The sequence below is a fragment of the Aquarana catesbeiana genome, linkage group LG08, assembly GCF_042186555.1.
Source record: "Aquarana catesbeiana isolate 2022-GZ linkage group LG08, ASM4218655v1, whole genome shotgun sequence".
In the NCBI taxonomy this organism is placed as follows: domain Eukaryota; kingdom Metazoa; phylum Chordata; class Amphibia; order Anura; family Ranidae; genus Aquarana; species Aquarana catesbeiana.
The window spans coordinates 279050811-279066961 of record NC_133331.1 but is presented as its reverse complement, the minus strand read 5'-3'; the positions used below and the strand labels follow the sequence as shown (position 1 = coordinate 279066961).

Sequence of the window (16151 nt, the reverse complement as noted above, 5' to 3'; positions counted from 1 at the left end):
GGAGTTTGGAGCATTAATATTGGTGAGGGTCAATTCCCATGATGAAAGCTTCAGCCTAGCTGTCACTATACGACGGTTGCTATCCTGATCTAGTGATGTAATTTCGCAGGGCAGGTTCTTGTGAATGATTAATAGTACGCCTGGCTTCCCCTTAATAGCTACCGAGTCATGAACTTGCCCTACCCACAGTTTACGCATGCGGGGGACGTCTGCCTCGGCTAAGTGTGTTTCCTGCAATAGTACTATGTCCGTTTTAAGGCGTTTTAGGTGTCGCAGCATTGCCATGCGTTTGTGGGGGGAACGAAGCCCCTAACATTCCAAGAAATAATTCTCATATTAGTTCAACATTGTAGGGGGATGTTGGATGCAGAGCGGGAAGGGTTCAATTTGGTTTAAATATTGAAAAGAACTGTGTCACTGAAGTGCCACCTAGTGTTCTAGCGTATAGGAAGTGGTGTTTGCCTCTTAAGAGATAGGGTTTGGGAAGACAACTGACCTAACGGGTAAAGGGAGTATAGCACAAAATAACATAATCTTCCACATATGTATCACCAATGAGGGTACAGCGTTACCGGAAAAGAGTGCAGTGTTTGCCTCGGGTTGCAGATGATGTAAACCCGATTCGGGTATGTGGAATGCAAAGGACAAAGTATGTGTCCCCACCGTAATGGTATCCTAGAGTATATGTTTTTTCCCTGATAAGACTGTAAACGACAAATTAGAAAGACAATAATATTTAGCAAATTATTGTGACCAGACAGTTGGGAGCAGGCTAGGCAAGTGGGGGATCCCCCAAAATACTTTATAATGAAACACAATGAGAAGAGGGGGCATAACTTGTGGCATAAGGTGAATGATACCGATCCATTAATAATAGGTAGTCCATCTATAGCTTAGCGGTGCCTGTTCTAACTTGGGTCACCTGCATAGCGGGGTCTCCTCGAGGGGTCCTTCCTCGGGCTGTGTTGATCCCTAAGGCCAAGTGGGCGAGGTGAGATTGTGTGAGAAGGTGACTCTACTGGCAGATGCAGATAGGTCTGTAGGTAGTGGGTGGCTTCATCTGGGTGCAAAAAATACTTTGGTTCACCAGACAGATCTGTAAAGCGAAGTGTTGCAGGATAGGCCAATGTAAACTTCAATACCTTCTGAAAGAGAGCCGCACAAATAAGTTAAAAAGATTTTCTTCACCGTGACACCTCTTGTGAGTACTCTGCGAACATGAGGAGTTTATGCCCATCCACTTGGAGAGCTTTGGAATTGCCAAAGGACTGCAAGAGGGCCACTCTGTCTGAGTAGTTGAGATATCGGACTAAAACAGGCTGAGGGGAGCCTCTATCGTTCGAGGGTGATCCCAGGCAATGAGCTCTTTCTACCAGGCATGGAGATGTGAGCCCTAGGGCAACTGGAATGCACGTAGAACAAACTTTGTGTAGAACGCCAGGAGTGAAAGACTCTGGGAGGCCTATTATCCCCAAATTCTTTTGGTGGGAACAATTTTCAAGATCGTCAAATTTTTCAAGAATATAATTTTACATATTGCTGATCGCTCGCCTGGAAACTCTGTACCTCATCCTCGTCATCTAATGTCAGATAATCGATGTTCAAGTTCTGGCAGCTTTTTGGCATGATCCCCAAGTTCCTTTCTCAGCTGAGAAATGCCTGCTGCTACTACTCTATCCACGGCAGCTGTGATAGTAGGGGAGAGCAGAGCTGCCACAGCCTAAGCTATCCTATTGTATTGTTTCTTGGGTAGTGAGAGACCTGTGGCTGTCCGTGGAGCAGGTCTCACCTCTGCACCACTTGATTCCATGCTGTCACCACCCGTCATATTGGTTGCAAGCATGGCGGGGTCTAAGCGGGAGGCGGAAGGGGTAGATGGAGCTGCCGTGTACTAGATATCGGTCCATCCGCTTGTTCCCAGAGGTGTTAGAGGGAGAGAGGTGAGTCGATCAAGCGTCCAAAGGCTGTAGGGAACAGCTTTGTATGCTGATCGTTCCGGAGCCACTGAGACTCGCTCATAACAAGGAACTGGAAGTTGGGAACCGTCTTTTTAAAGCAGGGAGGGCTCCAAGTCTCAAGAGCTGCCTTGGGCACAACCAAAGTGGATCTAAAGCCAAAACTTTTGGGTGGATGAGGAAAGGAATCATCCAATATTTGGAGTTGTCACCGGAACAAGATACAAGGGGAAACTAGAATGAGGAAACACGTGTTTCAGTGACAACTAAGAGAGAATTTCCTTAACTTTGTGGTCATTTTCTCCAACTTCCTGTGGTACCTCTGGGATTGGAAGTGAAGTAAATGTCCCCAATTGGACAAAAAAAAACCAAACTGCCAATTGTACAATACTTTTTATGCTGTTTTATACTGTAAATTAAAAAAAATCAAGAAACTCAACACCCCCCCTTTCACAGCCCCTCGCTCTTCCTTCTTTTTTTTTTTTTTTTTTTCACACACACTTTTAACATCTATTTTAAAGTTAATTTATTGTATGATGATGTTTTTAAACTGTATTATGTTCCAAGTATAGCCCGAGACGTATTGACGTGGGAGTATTTACAAGGATCTGTAGAAGGACGTCATGATGGCGAGCCAGCCGTCCCTCACATCACCGGGTAAGAGGAGACTTTTATTTCTTGTAAAGGAGAGAAGAGTATTGAGGATCCACCTAGATACACACATCCTCTGATATAAAGACATAGAAACAACGTATTCAGTCAGCGTGTGTGTTTCCTACAGATGGATCCAGTAACAGAAATCCACCAGAGAGATGTCCCCGTCCTCTGTATTCCCGGGACTCCACACAGGAACATCAGGAGATCCCTCAAGCGGTAAGTAGCACTGAGAATCTTGGTAATATTTTATATTGATTAAATATTTCCTTAGGCGGTCTCACTCAATAAATGTATGTTTGTATTGTAGAGTGCAAATATGATTAAAGTAGAAATAAAAGAGGAAGTAGAAGATCCAGAAGAATGGGAAACCCCTCCAGAGATCAGCACAGGTGAGGAGTCAGCACTAAACCTAGAGAGGAGTCCAAGATTCTCCTTGTTCAGTCACTACAACAATCTCTTCTTCTCCCCCCTCCTCTGTCAGTAGACAGTAATGGGGAGACAGTATGTGCCCTGTAGGTAGGTACTGGGCACATCTCTGTGAATATCTCATAAACTTGCACAGTTTAGGAGATATTCAGAGAGCATGCAGCCGGTGATGTCACTGGCGCATGTGCTCTGAAGGTCCAGCACACAGTGCCGGACCTTCAGAGTCCTTGCCGTAAACGTTGGCTCCCGCGCGCATTTGCTGGCGTGACATTTTTGTGCCTCTGGCCACTCCTGTAGCTGGAGGACGCGAACCCGGAAGGAAGACCGGAGGAAGATGGAAGCCCTCTGAGCTGTGACAGCGTGACGCTGGAGGGCTTTGTTGTAAGGTAAGTCTCTCATAATGTGCCAGCATGCGATGCATACTAGCAAATTGTGACATTGCCGTGCAGGGGATTTTTCTTTCCATTAACTGCGGTTTACTACTTTAAAACCACTCTAACGCTATACTAAAGGGTTAACAAACCCTATGTGATTGCTTTGGGCAGGCCACAGGTAATCTTGATGGAGACATTGGGGGTTTATTAGACCTCAATGTCACCCCTGCCCTGCTAAGCAAGCAATGATCTGATCAGTTAGCTGCTTCCCTGGCTGTATCAGCCAAGGAATGACAGTTCTGAAATCTGGGGGGGGGGGGGGTTGTGCTGAACTCTTCACTCTCTGGACCTACTAAGAGCATCCAAATGGCTGAAGTGGTTAAAGAGGAATCAGAAAAGACCTATGTGATGGGTAATTCATGTAAGAAGGATCAGCACAGGTAAGTAATAAACACTAAACCCAGAGAAGAGTCCCAGATTCTCCTTGTTCAGTCACTACAACAATCTCTTCTTCTCCCCCCTCCTCTGTCAGTAGACAGTAATGGGGAGACAGTATGTGCCCAGTGGGGGAGTCAGGAGCCATCAGCCTCTATTAGACTCCGGCTCTCCTCCTCACATCATGTCATTGTGTGTTACCAGCCAAGAGATGTGACCAGTCTCCCCCCACACACACTCTCTGGGGTCTCTCATACATCTCAGTATAGGGGGCTTAACTCTAATCTTTATTCACAGACCGCAGAGCTGCTCGGAGAGTGGTCAGTCTTGAGGAGGAAGAAGGACCTGTGAGGATTAAAGAGGAGGAAATCCCGTTAAACATCAGCACAGGTGAGCAATAAACACAAAATACACAAAGAAACATTTCCTCCACTGAATCATCCTTATCAAGACCACAGGACTGTGAGATTCCCTTACTTACAGTCTAGTTGACAGGTGTTGGCCAGGAAAGGAGGGAAGTCTCCCTTTAAGGATAAGTTCACTTTAAAAAAATAAAAAAATAAATAATAAATGCACATTTTTTTTTTTTACAGGGTAAAAAAAAAAATACAATTTTATTTTGAATTTTTTTTTAGGAGCCTGGAAAGCATTGCACCAGCGATCAGCAGATTGCTGATGCCATGCAGGTCTCCTGCAGACTGTCAGCATGAGCTGTCTGCCCCGTAAATCGTACAGCAGGCAGTTTTACACTGACAGGAAGACTCAGTGAACTACCACAGCACTCAACAACGCCATAGTAATTCATTGAGAACTACAAGCTGACACAGTATATAATTGATACAACGTTTGAATAAAAGCAATTGCTTACATATCTAATATACAGGTGATACTCGAAAAATTAGAATATCGTGCAAAAGTTCATTTATTTCACTAATACAACTTAAAAGGTGAAACTAATATATGAGAGAGACTCATTACATGCAAAGCAAGATAGTTCAAGCCATGATTTGTCATAATTGTGATGATTATGGCTTACAGCTCATGAAAACCTCAAATCCACAATCTCAGAAAATTAGAATATTGTGAAAAGGTGCAATATTCTAGGCTCAAAGTGTCCCACTTTAATCAGCTAATTAAGCCATAACACCTGCAAAGGGTTCCTGAGCCTTTAAATGGTCTCTCAGTCTGGTTCAGTAGGAATCACAATCATGGGAAAGACTGCTGACCTGACAGTTGTGCAGAAAACCATCATTGACACCCTCCATAAGGAGGGAAAGCCTCAAAAGGTAATTGCAAAATAAGTTGGATGTTCCCAAAGTGCTGTATCAAAGCACATTAATAGAAAGTTATGTGGAAGAAAAAGGTGCACAAGCAGGGATGACCGCAGCATGGAGAGGATTGTCAAGAGAAGGCCATTCAAAAGTGCTGGGGACTTTCACAAGGAGTGGACTGGGGCTGGAGTCAGTGCATCAAGAGCCACCACACACAGACGGATCCTGGACATGGGCTTCAAATGTTGTATCCCTCTTGTCAAGCCACCTGAACAACAAACAACGTCAGAAGCGTCTTACCTGGGCTAAAGAAAAACAGACCTGGTCTGTTGCTCAGTGGTCCAAAGTTCTCTTTTTTGATGAGAGCAAATTTTACATCTCATTTGGAAACCAAGGACCCAGAGTGGAGGAAGAATGGAGAGGCACACACTGTAAGATGCTTGAAGTCCAGTGTGAAGTTTCCACAGTCTGTGTTGATTTGTGGAGCCATGTCATCTGCTGGTGTTGGTCCACTGTGCTTCATTAAGTCCAGGGTCAATGCAGCCATCTACCAGGAGATTTTGGAAATTTTGGAGATTTTGGAAAATTAATATTCTAATTTTCTGAGATTGTGGATTTTGGGGTTTTCATGAGCTGTAAGCCATAATCATCACAGTTATGACAAATCAACACTTGAACTATCTTGCTTTGCATGTAATGAGTCTATCTCATGTATTAGTTTCACCTTTTAAGTTGCATTAGTGAAATAATTGAACTTTTGCACGATATTCTAATTTTTTGAGTATCACCTGTATATACGAGATAGATCGATTCATATTGTTGCATATCTTTTGTTATTTGTAAGGATATCATTTTTGTCCTTCCTTTTTTCTAAGTTTTCATCAGATCTGTCTAGCTCCAGAAGAAGCGCTATTTGCGTGAAACTTGTCGAGCACAGACTGAATCCTTATCAAACAGAACTGATATACCCTGTGTTGGCTCCTGTTGACCCCTTGTTACCTTCGTCAAGATACTATCTGTTCAGGTTATCGTTTATGCTTCTATTGTGGAGCAACTACCTAACCCTGGGATGTTCTGAAGTCTAATTACATCATCAAATGCAGTCCTGTTAGGACTATAGACCACCTGTTGGTCATATGTTAGTTTTAATCACTTTCACCAACGTACATGTGATGCAGATGCTGGAACACGTTACAAGTTCCACCCTTAAAACAGGGGGAACATGTAACGTGTTCCAAAAGTGAACTTATCCTTTAAAAGAGAGACAGACAGCATTTTAACCAAAGTGGCTGTAAACATCAGACATTAAAAAAATTAACAAAGCATATCCCTCTATAGTGTGTACTTGTCTCAATTAAGAGCACGAAGTGTCATTTCCGTCTGCTTCCTCCTTCCTCTGCTATCAGCATGAGTCACTTCCCACAAGTTTTTCTGACACCAAGAGAAAAAAGGTGACAGGGGAAGGACCTACAGCAGATTGACAACCTCAGCTCTGTTTCTATGTGGAGGGGGATGTGTCCCTTCCCTCCAATCAGCTCCCAGAGCTCTCATCACTGAGCTTTGCAGAGCGTAACTTCAGCTCCCTGCCCCCCCCTTTTTTTTTTTTGAACTCTCAGACAAGCTTTATAAATTCCTGTACTTTAAATGGATATACTGTAGAGAAGAGGAGACTGCAGATAAACAGGTACAACTTATGTAGGAGGATTTTTTTCACCTCTGTATCACCTGAGACCAGTCACTTCACTTGACATATGTACGCCCTTATAGTCTAAGTTGAGTTGACTTTAAAAAATTAAAATCAGCGCAAGGGATATTACTTAGATTTAATGAGAAATTACTTTTGTTATGAATGAAAAATGCTGTATGATTGGAGGAGACAGACCTTTCATTCATCCTCTATTCCGAGTGTTTTTCATTGATGAAGGCTATAGTATGGATTTTATGAATGGAGGAGAGGGGCAAAAAAAGGCAGGCATCGTTGGTTATCTTGATGAGTGTCTATGATGCGTCCAACGCTCATATCGTCTCCCATGGTACCAGTAGATGACGGTTATGTGGGTATAAGGGGCATAGAGGACTTCGGATTTTAACTAGGACAGTCAGCATTAGCACAAGGGATGCTTTTCATTAAATGTAAGGACTGTCCCTTGTGCTGGTTTAAAAAAGAAATCCAAATTTTTTTTTTAATACATGTCTGCAATTAAAAGAAATATTATAGCTTGAGTTGGGCTTTACGATTTTTTTTTCATATATTGTATATCAGGACTAATCGCGACTAAGGAATGTCATATATTTTATTATATATATATTTTTTTCCTCTCTTTTTTTTATTTTTATTTTTTTCCCTCCTTTTTCTCTCTCTTTTTTTTTTTTTCCCCTTTTTTTCCTCTCTTTTTTACCTCTTCAGATGGACAATACAGAACATCTGCCATGGAAGAATGTTATTTAGATGATGAAGTAATGCCTGACTCAGAAGAAAACTCCACAATGCCAAATCTTCATCTGGCACATCACAGTGCAGGTCTATCATCTACTCCCTCTATTCGCAGGGCTCTCGCACATAAGAGTCACACAGGAGAAAAGCCATATGCATGCTCAAAATGCGGAAACTGTTATTCCCAAAAGGACCACCTCATCGTCCATCAGATGAGTCATACAGGAAAGAAACCTTTTTCCTGCTCAGAATGTGGGAAATGTTTTACTTGGCGAGAAAGTCTTATCGTACATCAGAGGACTCACGCTGGGGAGAAGCCGTATTCATGTTCTGAATGTGGGAAGTGTTTTCCTTTTAAACATCTACTCCTCCTTCACCACCGAACTCACACAGGTGAGAATCTTCTTTTTTTTTTTTTATTTTTTTTTTTTTTTACGAATCTTCTGCAACTGATGTCCCTCTCGCCGTTTAAGGTCCGACCATATTTTTCTTAACTGATGCTTGCTTCAAAGTCCATCATATCTTCTCAACATGCACACAATTTTTCCATTATGCGGTCTTGGCGTGTATTTGGTCTTTTGTAGATAATGACAGCAGAGGGCCCATCTGAGTGTAGTAGAGATCCCTGCTACACTCAGATGCACCCTCTTCTGTCCTCTATTACCATAGAGAATTTTCAGTCTCTTCAGAGGTGCTGCACTACAGTGTTTTGGAATCCTCCCACCACCTCACCTGGACCCCCCAAGCCATCTCTTTCCAGTGTGTTCTGCACCATATCTCTCCACATACATTTGGTCTGTTGTAGACTGCAAGCTTCCCATGGTAGTCTCTCTTGGTGAGGATGGTCACCGTTTCCTTCAAAGACATGTTTGAGGCTTCCCGGGCTTCGGCAGCCACCTGCAGTTCTCTGTGTAGAAGGCACCAGCACACAGAGAAGAGGTGGAGACTACAGCAGAGAAAAGATTGTTTTATTAGACAAAAGTTTTTTATTGCTCCTAGAATGTTCGTTTTTGGGCTGCTGTCCGATACTCCACTAAACCTGATTGCGCCATCATATTCTTTTTGATTCAGTTAAGTGTATCTTTATATGTTTTAATGTGTTAATGTTAATTTGTTATTGATTGTTAATCGTGCATCATTAACCACCGGCCGACTGCTCACAGTAGATACCGTATCTCACAAAACTGAGTACACCCTCACATTTTTTAAATATTTTATTCTATCTTTTCATGTGACAACACTGAAGAAATGACACTTTGCTACAATGTAAAGTAGTGAGTGTACAGCTTGTATAACAGTCTAAATTTGCTGTCCCCTCAAAATAACTCAACACAAAGCTATTAATGTCCAAACCGCTAGCAACAAAAGTGAGTACACCCCTAAGTGAAAATGTTCAAATTGGGCCCAATTAGCCATTTTCCCTCCCCGGTGTCATGTGACTTGTTAGTGTTACAAGGTCTCAGGTGTGAATGGGGAGCAGGTGTGTTAAATTTGGTGTTATCGCTCTGACTCTCTCATACTGGTCACTGGAAGTTTAACATGGCACCTCATGGCAAAGAACTCTCTGAGGATCTGAAAAAATGAATAGTTGCTCTACATAAAGATGGCCTAGGCTATAAGAAGATTGCCAAGACCCTGAACCTGAGCTGCAGCACGGTGGCCAAGACCATACAGTGGTTTAACAGGACAGGTTCCACTCAGAACAGGCCTCACCATGGTCAACCAAAGAAGTTGAGTACAAGTGCTCAGCGTCATATCCAGAGGTTGTCTGTGGGAAATAGACGTATGAGTGCTGCCAGCATTGCTGCAGAGGTTGAAGGGGTTTGGGGTCAGCCTGTCAGTGCTCAGACTATGGGCCGCACACTGCATCAAATTGGTCTGCAGGACTGTCATCCCAGAAGGAAGCCTCTTTTAAAGATGATGAACAAGAAAGACGCAAACAGTTTGCTGAAGACAAGCAGACTAAGAACATGGATTACTGGAACCATGTCCTGTGGTCTGATGAGACCAAGATAAACTTATTTTGGTTCAGATGGTGTCAAGTGTGTGTGGTGGCAACCAGGTGAGGAGTACAAAGACAAGTGTGTCTTGCCTACAGTCAAGCATGGTGGGGGGAGTGTCATGGTCTGGGGCTGCATGAGTGCTGACGACACTGGGGGACTACAGTTTATTGAGGGAACCATAGATGGCAACATTTACTGACATACTGAAGCAGAGCATGATCCCCTCCCTTTGGAGATTGGGCCGCAGGACAGTATACATGATAACGACCCCAAACACACCTCCAAGACGACCACTGCCTTGCTAAAGAAGCTGGGGGTAAAGGTGATGGACTGGCCAAGCATGTCTCCAGACCTAAACCCTATTGAGCATCTGTGGGGCATTCTTAAATGGAAGGTGGAAGAGCGCAATGTCTCTAACATCCACCAGCTCCGTGATGTTGTCATGGAGGAGTGGAAGAGGACTCCAGTGGCAACCTGTGAAGCTCTGGTGAACTCCATGCCCAAGAGGGTTAAGGCAGTGCTGGAAAATAATGGTGGCCTCACAAAATATTGACACATTGGGCCCAATTTGGACATTTTCACTTAGGGGTGTACTCACTTTTGTTGCCAGCAATTTAGACATTAATGGCTGTGTGTTGAATTATTTTGAGGGGACAGCAAATTTACACTTATACAAGCTGTACACTCACTACTTTATATTGTAGCAAAGTGTCATTTCTTCAGTGTTGTCACATGAAAAGATAGAATAAAATATTTACAAAAATGCGAGGGGTGTACTCATTTTTGTAAGATACTGTATCCTGCTGCAGGCGGCAGGTGCAGGCTCAGCAACGTAAATGTACCTGAATGCTGTCTTCCGGTTTTGGGGTGTGCATGCGAGCACCGAACCATGCTGTGATTGGACACAGCACGAGTTTGGCAGCAGATTTCAGCTGAAATCTGCTGATCGGCTGTGTCCAATCACGCGCCGAGTTCTGTGTTTACAAACAGTAAACAGTGATCTGGCTGTTTCTTCTCCCTGAAAAGCAGGTAGAAAGAACAGCCAGAGCTGTTACTAAAAGCAGCGCACATTACAGTTAAAGTATAACTACATTTGTTTTTTCTTTAGTTTTTGGACTGAGTGGAGAGGGATTAGAACACCTGGCAGTTTTTATTGCAGTCTGTGCACCCGTTTAGGGAGAATCACCCTCTCTATTTGTCTTGTTTACCATTATCATTAAAAGTAAAATTAAATCACAAATTTTGGGTTGTCCCCAGGAATGTAATAGAGGGGAAATCTTCCAATGGGGACACTACTTCTGGTGACCTGTGGGTCCCCAAGGGATTTCCTTAATTTGCAGGGATTTCCTCTCACTTACTTTTTGGCCCAGGAAGTGTCATTAGTACAGTGGCAGTGTACAGTATTATATCTGATCACTGTATTAGTGTCACTCGCGACATCAGTATCCATTAATGACCCTCCCTGCCACTGTCTGTTAGCGCCAGATTGCCTGCCACTTGATTAAAGTCACACTATAAGTCGCTGATCACCACCTTTACAGTATAGCGTCTATAGCTGCGTAAATTCCAGTCCAGTATATATACCATAGTTTGTAGATGCTATAACTTTCACACAAACCAATCAATATACACTTATTGTGATTTTTTTTTTGTTTTTTTCTTTTTTTTGTTTTTTATCACGGACATGTAGCAGAATACATTTTGACCTCAATATATGAAGAAATTTTTTTTTTTTTTTTTTAATTATTTTTTTTTTTTTATAATTGGATTTTTTTTAACCACTTAAAGTTGTTGTATACCCCTTTAGCACATTTTTACCTACAGGTAATCCTATATTAAGGCTTACTTGTAGGTAAAATGAATATCTCCTAAACCTGTACAGTTTAGGAGATATTCACCTTGCATGCAGCCGCTGACGTCAGCGGCGCATGCGCTCTAAAGATGCTGCCGGAAAATCAGAGCTCCATGCTGGAAAGAAGACTCCCGCGCGCGTGCGCGGGAGTGACGCCATCGCACCTCCGGCCACTTGCAGTGCCGGAGCCGCGAACCCAGAAGAATTGCCAAGGCAAAATGTCAGTTCCCTTCCCCTTGGTGATGACCGGGAGATAATGCCGGCGCTTCGTTCTAAGGTAAGTATTTTATAATGAGCTAGTATGCGGAGCATACTAGCTCATTATGCCTTTGCCTTTTATAGTTTTTTTTTTTTTTTTTTTCTGGGCATACAACTGATTTAAGGACCACTGCGGGTGGGTGGCCTGTGCAGGCACAGTGACATACTGGTACGTCGCTGCCTGCTTCCGGGTTAAAGCTGCATTCACACTACAGTTTTTTGAATCATGGGCAGATCCGTGGCATATTTGACAGCGCTGATGTGTGAATGACAAAATGTGGAACTCGCATTTGAGATGCCATTCATTTGAATGACACTTCAAATCGTGGTGCGGGTCTGCCATGCGATTTTAAGGAGCTACTTTGGAGCGTCATGCATCCCACGATTGCAGCACGTTTTATCGCGCGCCAATCGTGGCAGACCCGCACTGCGATTTTAGGTGTCATTGAATTGAATGGCATCTCAAATGCGAGTTCCCCGTTTTGTCATTCACACATCAGCGCTGTCAAATCACGGGCAGATCTGCCCGAGAATTTGAAACGCTGTAGTGTGAGCGCAGCCTTATGCCCCATACATACGATGGAAAATGTCCGATCGGAGCGTGTTGTCGGAAATTCCGACCGTGTGTGGGCTCCATCACACATTTTCCATCGGATTTTCCGACACACAAAGTTGGAGAGCAGGATATAAAATTTTCCGACAACAAAATCCGTTGTCGGAAATTCCGATCGTGTGTACACAAATCCGACGGACAAAGTGCCACGCATGCTCAGAATAAATAAAGAGATGAAAGCTATTGGCCACTGCCCCGTTTATAGTCCCGACGTACGTGTTTTACGTCACCGCGTTCAGAACGATTGGATTTTCCGACAATTTTGTGTGACCGTGTGTATGCAAGACAAGTTTGAGCCAACACCGTCGGAAAAAATCCTAGGATTTTGTTGTCGGAATGTTCGAAGAAAGTCCGACCGTGTGTACGGAGCATAAGGGCACGTGTGCGGCACTCGTTGTGATTATACACAGTGGGAATCTGTCAGCAGATACCGGCCAACGATTCGTGGCACACATTTAACCCCTTGATCACCCTAGATGTTAAAGCGTTGCTAAACCTAAAAACATTTCTTACCTTAATACATTGTTTGCATTAAGGTAAAAAACTTTTTCAGTTTCAGGTGAAGAGAGGGAAGAAGAGATCAACGCTGTGCATGGTTATTCTCCCCTCTTTTCCTCTTTACACAGCATTTGCGCAGCAGCAGGAGCCATTGGCTCTTGCTGCTGTCAATCAGATGCAGTGAAGAGGAAGTGGGGGGCAGGCCTAAGTCCCGCTATGTAAGTCACGGCTCCATAGACACACAGTTTGGGAGCGCACAGACTATGCTCTCCCCATAGCCAGTGGCTGGCTATTGTAGTCCTAAAAAGAAGAGGAGGAGCCAAGATCACAGCAGGGGACCCCAGAAGAGGAGGATCAGGGCCACTCTGTGCAATACCACTGCACAGAGCAGGTAAGTATAATATGTTTGTTGTAATTAAAAAATGTTTTTGACTTTAGTAACACTTTAATCCCTTCCCATCCCAGCTAGTGTCATTAGTACAGTGGCAGTGTACAGTATTATCACTGATCACTATATTAGTGGCAGTTAGGCACCCCCCCCAGCATCAGTTAGTGTTAGATTGCCTGACGCACTATCACAGTCCCACTATAAGTCGCTAATCACCGCCATTACTAGTATTAGAAAAAAATAATACAAATTCCAATTCTAGTTGGTAAACGCAATAACTTTCATGCAAACCAATCAATATACACTTATTGGGATTCTTTTTACCAAAGACATGTAGCAGAATACATATTGGCCTAACTGTATGAAGAAATTCGATTTTTACATTTTATTTTTTTATTAGATATATTTTATAGCCGAAAGTAAAAAAATATAGTTTTTCTTCAAAATTTTCGGAAATTTTTTGTTTATATAATAAAAAATAAAAAACCCAGTGGAGATCAAATACCACCAAAAGAAAGCTCTATTTGTGTAAAAAAAAATATATATATAAATTGAATTTGTGTACAGTGTTGCGTGGCTGCGCAATTGCCAGTTAAAGTATTGCAGTGCTGAATATAGTTGATTGATCTTAGTTTGTGAAATCTAATGCTGTCTTTTGAATTTTTTTTTTTACAGCAGCGATGGCTGATAAATTCACTTCTCCTGATTTTCTGCCGTATTTCATTGACATGTACAGAGATATGCCATGCTTGTGGAAAGTTAAATCAAAAGAATATTCGAACCGTAGCAAGCGGGATGAGGCCTATAAACAGCTGGCAGAGTTATGCACTGCTGTTTATGCAAAAGCTGATGAAAAGTACGTGAAAGGCAAGATCGCTAACTTGCGCACTGTTTTCAAGAAGGAGCTCCATAAAATAGAAGCTTCGAAAAAAGCCGGTGCTGGTGCGGATGACGTGTATGTGCCACGGTTGTGGTACTTTGAAAGCCTGCGTTTTCTAGATGACCAGGATGTACCCAGAAACTCGGTGTGCACCTTGCAGCCAACTACCTCTGACTCCTCTTCTATGTCCCCTGAGCTGGATATGGACGTGCAAGAAGTAATAACGGATACGCAGGTAAGAGTCATCCACAATAAAAGCTTATTTACCTTATAGATTTATTAACACATTAATACATAACTGTTTCTTAGAACAACGCATAATTTGGTAACAGGCTGGTTGCAAAACTAAATACTGTCCTGCTAGGCAACAGCACCCCTGACCAGGGCTGCTGACAAGGGGGTAGCACCGCCCCTGCCGATTCCACAGGGGACCCAGAGGCAGAGAGAAGACTCGCAACTTTTGAGCACCCCTGTAGTAATCCCTGCTCAGTAGCAATTAAAAAAAAAAATTCCCCAACCCTTTTATTCAAGGGTGGGGATTTAAAAAGGGGACTATTTAATGACTTTCAGGTGCAGCTGAATGATCTGCAGTTCCGTGTTTACCGACAATTAAATTACATTCCCAGCCTGCGGTATCAATAGCAAGCATCCGGAAAGCCGCTCTCCCACCCGACCTGTGTAAGGTGTATTGCACAACCTCAGCCAGTGCTACTCCACTGAACATGCCCCTGACATGTTTCGCCCCACCCACCAGGGCTTAGCTATAGAGGTCCTCTATGAATAAGGCCCAGTGACAGGGCAAAATGCATCAGAGGGTGTGGTCAGTGAAGTAGTGCTGGCTGAGGCTGTACAATACACCTTACACAGGTCGGGTAGGAGAGCGGCGTTCCAGATGCTTGCTATTGATACCGCTGGATGTGAACGGTTGAACGCCGGCACCCCTATACCCGAGTACCAGGGGGGAAAGAGGATCTACTCCTTGCTTGGAGCAGCACTGTAAAGTCTTTCAGGTTACAGTCTCAGCCTGCCTTGGTGGACTGATATAAAGTAAGCTGGGACTTTGATTTAATTGTCAGGAAAAGCAGCGCTGCAGATCATTTTGCTGTATCCGAAAGTCATTAAATAGTCCCTTTTCTGGCCACGGCCCACGGCTGAACAAATAGGGCCTGTGGGTAGAAATGGGACTGCTTATTTAGTCATCAAGGGTGTATAAAACAACATCTTAGAACAGCTGTACAATGATCAACATATAACAAGTGTATTCAAGATCAAAAACATCTTAGTTATTTATTTTTTTTGCAAGCACCTAATATTGGGTGTCTTGCCTTGAAAGAGGAAACATAAATAAAATGAAGGTATATCCAAGTATAACAAAAAATAAAAAGGATTTGGATGAGATAATGAATTAACACAAGGGAAGGGTTATATCATTTCTCAAGGAATAGACTAATCGACAGGTGAACGTCACATGGTATAAGAGCTAACCAGTGGTAGTATGTCATAAGCGGTTCAACCAGTCGATAAATGTGTAAATTGGTCTGAGTAGTGGAACATGATCCACAAAGTCCGCTGTTTATGAAACTTTTCAGTCGATTCCTTAGCTGTTGGTACCATTTCTTCCATATTATGGATGTCCTCTATTACATGTAACCATTCCGCAATTGTTGGTGTGCAAGTTGATTTCTGGTGGCTAGTAGAGCTGCACGATTCTGGCCAAAATGAGAATCACAATTTTTTTGCTTAGAATAAAAAGATCACGATTTTCTCCCGATTCTCTTGGCGTAAAATCTTTCACATTATACAAAAAAATTGGGCTAACTTTACTGGTTCGTTTTTTTTAAATTCATTAAAGTGTAATTTTTTCCCAAAAAATTGCATTTGAATGACTGTTGCGCAAATACAGCGTGACATAAAATATTGCAAGAACCACCATTTTATTCTCTAGGGTCTCTACTAAAAAATATTTATATAATGTTTGGGGGTTCTAAGTAATTTTCTAGCAAAAAAAAAAATATTTTAACTTGAAACCAACAAATGTCAGAAAAAGGTTTAGTGGTTAAACTTCCCTCATTTACACACCAAAGTGTATTCCTTTGATCCAAAGGAC

The 16151-nt window shown here is 42.7% G+C and overlaps 1 protein-coding gene across 4 annotated transcripts in view; it reads left to right on the top strand.

Annotated features, from left to right (window-relative positions):
• The window catches only part of LOC141104517 (uncharacterized), a 44140-nt gene that overhangs the window by 18487 nt on the left and 9502 nt on the right, over positions 1 to 16151 (top strand). For 2 of the 4 annotated variants that reach the window (XM_073594102.1, XM_073594104.1), the window contains 6 exons: positions 2528 to 2612; positions 2737 to 2828; positions 2920 to 3001; positions 4145 to 4237; positions 7526 to 7945; positions 13840 to 14279. In XM_073594102.1, the coding sequence (XP_073450203.1) occupies positions 2579 to 2612; positions 2737 to 2828; positions 2920 to 3001; positions 4145 to 4237; positions 7526 to 7945; positions 13840 to 14279 (1161 nt within the window). In that variant the 5' untranslated portion in view covers positions 2528 to 2578. Of the gene's footprint in view, positions 1 to 2522; positions 2613 to 2736; positions 2829 to 2919; positions 3002 to 4144; positions 4238 to 7525; positions 7946 to 13839; positions 14280 to 16151 lie in introns of all 4 variants that reach the window. The other 2 variants (XM_073594105.1, XM_073594103.1) reach the window with 2 other exon arrangements.